This window comes from Alexandromys fortis, unplaced genomic scaffold, assembly GCF_014885135.2.
Source record: "Alexandromys fortis isolate MF-2015 unplaced genomic scaffold, M_Fortis_MF-2015_v1.1 scaffold_55, whole genome shotgun sequence".
Taxonomy (NCBI): domain Eukaryota; kingdom Metazoa; phylum Chordata; class Mammalia; order Rodentia; family Cricetidae; genus Alexandromys; species Alexandromys fortis.
In genome coordinates, this window is record NW_026067936.1 from 603,010 (window position 1) to 607,088 (window position 4,079).

At 54.8% G+C, this 4,079-nt stretch overlaps 1 protein-coding gene across 1 annotated transcript; it reads left to right on the forward strand.

Moving 5' to 3' along the window:
- Positions 1 to 4,079, forward strand: Nkx6-3 (NK6 homeobox 3). The gene is made up of 3 exons (XM_050146666.1): positions 1 to 385; positions 2,494 to 2,663; positions 3,846 to 4,079. Exons 1-3 carry the CDS (start codon positions 1 to 3, stop codon positions 4,077 to 4,079), a joined length of 789 nt encoding a protein of 262 aa, XP_050002623.1.

Genomic DNA, 4,079 nt, shown 5'->3' on the forward strand with positions numbered 1-4,079 from the left:
ATGGAGTCCAACCTGCAGGGGACGTTCCTCCTGAACAACACACAGCTGGCCCAGTTCTCGGAAATGAAGGCTCCCGTGTGCCAGTACTCGGTGCAGAACTCCTTCTACAAGCTCAGCCCTCCGGGACTTGGCCCCCAGCTGGCCGCTGGGACGCCCCATGGGATCACAGACATCCTGAGCAGGCCGGTAGCCACTCCAAACAGCAGCCTCCTCTCTGGCTACCCCCATGTGACAGGCTTTGGTGGACTCAGTTCCCAGGGGGTCTACTATGGCCCCCAGGTGGGGAGTTTTTCCAAGGCTGGGAACGAGTACCCCACCCGGACCCGGAACTGCTGGGCGGACACAGGCCAGGACTGGCGAGGCGGTGCTCGACCATGCAACAACAGTGAGTACAGGACCTTCACCCCAACCCCAGCCTGTCCCTGGGAGGAGGCCAGAGGTAGGGGGCGTCTTTCGGAGGCTGGACTGCACTGTGCTGTATCTCACTGCGGCAGCCGCCATTACACAGCCCAGCCTGACACTTGGTCCATTTCCTCAGGTCACATCAGAACTGAATTCCACCTTCTCCTACTCTTAGCCCACTTCCACCTAACACAGGTGTCTGAACCCCGCCTTACCCCGTGCCACTTCAGTTACCCTTCAAGGGATTTTGTGTGTCCCAGGCCCACTAGCACAGCCCACTTCACCCTGTGCAGTATCCAGCTGGCAGCTCAGTTTGCTTCTCCCCGAGTCCTACGGCCCCTTCACACAAAGCAGGCAAAAGCTACCCTGGTGAAGAAAACTTCCTGAACTAAAGTGCCCAGTTTTGCAAGGCATCCTGGCATCCTCCCAAGACCCACTGAGGCCCCGTTCCATCCAGAAGCCAGGGCCCATAACCCACCTTTCTGCTCCATGTCAGCAATGGCAGTGACGGTAGCCCAGCCTTCAGGGACAACAGAACTAAGTTGACCTTGGCCCTGACTGCTGGGGGCCCCCTTACCCCACCCATACCTCAGACTCAGGTTTCTGAGAACTGGAGTGGAGGGGGTGGGTATTATGCCAATCAGGGATCCAGGAAGTGACAGGGGCATGTGCTAGGGAGACACACTGGGAGAGTGTGGCAGGGGCTTCTATACTATTGTCGGTTCACTAAAACTCTGGGGGGGGGGGGACATGGTGGGGACAAAGGGAAATCCCCTCCCCTTCGCTTCAGTCTCTCGCTGCCCCCCTGCAGAAGGAAGCAATGATGGAAATCACCAAAGTTCTTGTTCCCCATGTGCCCAAATGACAGCCACCTCCCTCAGACAGACCTCATCTCTTGGAACCTATTGTACAATCTAGTTTGGGGTACTATACAAGCCCAAATTGTCTTTCCCACACTCCCCCAACCTGCCCTACCCCTCAATCTTGAATGCGTGCACACATAGGAAATTAGCCAGGAAACACAAGGGGAGAGAGAACTAGTGATGGCCATCGTTCAGGACAGCGATGTGTCAGTCTGAGGGTCAAATGTCCCTTTCACAGGGGTTACGTATCAGATATTTACATTACAGTTCATAACAGTAGCAAAATTACAGTTATGAAATAGCAATGAAATAATTTATGGTTGAGGGTCGCCACAACATGAGGAACTGTATTGAAGGGTCACAGGAAGGTTGAGAGCCACTCTTTAAGAGGCGTCCTTTTCCTCTTTGTTGAAGTCTCGGCCTATAATGAGCACAAGGGACCCAAGCTGCTGGACCACACTAAGAACGAACACATGGGTACTCTGTTAGCGTTGAGCCTCAGGCTCCTCCGTGAGCAGTCAAGTCCTGACTGAGTTTGGGGTCTCTGGCCTCTCCAGAGGACTCTGGCACTCCGACACCAGGCTGTACAATAGATCCCAAGAGGTCGGAGGGAGGGTGGGCTTCTAGGACGGCTGCCTGGCAATGCAGCCCCGAGGGATGCATGGGGCCTGAAGCTTGGCCCTCCATGCTTTTGCAACAGACCTGGGAAGAAAAGGAAGTGGGAAGGAATTCAGAGGCCCTGGAGGTCTGATGGCAGGTGGAAGGTACTCATGCCTGTCTTGGTGGAAGAAAGGGCATTCTTGACTTAGAGTCTTGGTTCAGAAAAGAAATGCCCATATGTCCCCTAGGGAAGGCAGCATGGTGAATTATGGGAAAACTAGAAGGGAAGGCACAAGGCGCAGTTCTAAGTCCTCGCTGTCCCATGTAGCTATAACCTGGTGCAGCTGTCACCACTGTCCACCCCGGTGTGGTAGAGATCACAGTAACTATTATATGAATACCAAAAATATTACTCAACTGGAAGCTGTCACCACTGTCCACCCCGGTGTGGTAGAGATCACAGTAACTATTATATGAATACCAGAAGTGTTGCCCAACTGGCAGCTGTCGCCACATTCCTGTGACTCAGAGGCTTCTCAGTGGAACACATCCCTGTGGAAGACCCAGGACAGGCACCCATCAGGTCTCTCCTCACCCCGCCAACCTTTATTTTCCTTCCTCCTGCCAGCCCCAGACCCCCTGAGTGACACCATGCACAAGAAAAAGCACACACGCCCTACCTTCACGGGCCACCAGATCTTCGCTCTGGAGAAAACCTTCGAGCAGACCAAGTACCTGGCTGGCCCAGAAAGGGCGAGGCTAGCATACTCATTGGGCATGACAGAGTCCCAGGTCAAGGTGAGTCTGAGCGGGAGAAGGTATCTGCCTGGCAGCCAGGCATCTGCCAGGGTCAGAGGCCACTAGGTGAGAGGAAGCCTTTCCTGTCCGTCTTACTGTAGAGATTACCATAATTCCTAATAGCCCCCCAGATGACAGCTGTCTCCCCAGCCCATCAGATCCTGTAAGGAGTACTTCATTAAACTTCACCCTGTCGTGAAGTCACTGTTATATTTTACAAATAAAAGGACAGGGACAGTTCGTCCAGCCTGGTGTTTGCGGTCTTCCAGCCATCAAGGGCATGCAGAGGCAGACCTGAACCAAATTCCCTGGAACACCGACCAGCCTGCCAGTTTTCCAGTCTTTAAAATGAAGTTAATACACTCTCTGTCCCCACCCATGCAGAGGAGGGTGGCAGAGATCAGCCACGGGCTTCTCCACACCTCAAGAGCAAGCAACCGGCTCCCCACTTCCACCTCCTCAGGCTTCCGGGACAAGCGTTCCCATTGCCCCCATCAGTCCGGCCACACTTTGGGTGGGGACCCGAAAGAAGGAAGGTTGTCAGAACAGCAATCTCTATGAAGAAGTGTGAACAGGTTCATTCGGGAGGTTTTGGGGGACAAAGTGGGGACCTACCTCCGCAGATTGTCACAGCCAGGAGAGAAGGCTGTGGAACAGAGGTGCAAGGCGATGACCTGGGCTCCTATCTCATGTTTGTTCGCCTCTTTAGGGCTCCACAGTCTTCAACCATCTCAAATAACGTATTTACTGGCCTCTGTTGTTTCTCTAGGGAGCAATTATTCATGAGCTTCCTGGGGCTCTATAAAGTCCAAAGAGGGGCAACTTTATTCATTCATTTCATTTTGTTTTGCTTGCCGGAGGTGGAACGGAAGACCAGGGCATGCTAAGCCCGGACTCCAACCATCACTCTGCCCTGGGTCCCAGGGAGGACTTTAGTCAATGACCTTTCACGGGCTTCCGCTCAGATGCCCAGACAGCGCAAGGGGGAAGCTACTACAGCTCAGGGAGGGTTGCTGCCAGAGGAATGCGCCACACTTTTTTGTTTTATTTTACCGCCCCCCTCCGAGTAATGTAAATGTCGGGCCCCTGCACGATGCAGCCCTGCCTGGTCCGTACACGACTCTGGGGCAGCGAGGGGACCTCGCAGTGGAGCCCGCTCTGCACCCCGGTCACTCTTTGCAGGTGTGGTTCCAGAACCGCCGTACCAAGTGGAGGAAGAAGAGCGCCCTGGAGCCCTCATCCTCCACGCCTAGGGCCCCGGGCGGTGCAGGCGGGGACCGCGCGGCCTCGGAGAACGAGGACGATGAGTACAACAAGCCGCTGGACCCGGACTCGGACGACGAGAAGATCCGCCTGCTGTTGCGCAAGCACCGAGCCGCTTTCTCGGTGCTTAGCCTGGGTGCGCACAGCGTCTGA

Coding starts and splice junctions, on each gene's coding strand:
- Nkx6-3 (XM_050146666.1), top strand. CDS start 1: ATGGAGTCCAACCTGCAGGGGACGTTCCTCCTGAACAACACACAGCTG. Junction 386..2,493: donor TGCTCGACCATGCAACAACA/GTGAGTACAGGA, acceptor TCCTCCTGCCAG/CCCCAGACCCCCTGAGTGAC. Junction 2,664..3,845: donor TGACAGAGTCCCAGGTCAAG/GTGAGTCTGAGC, acceptor CACTCTTTGCAG/GTGTGGTTCCAGAACCGCCG.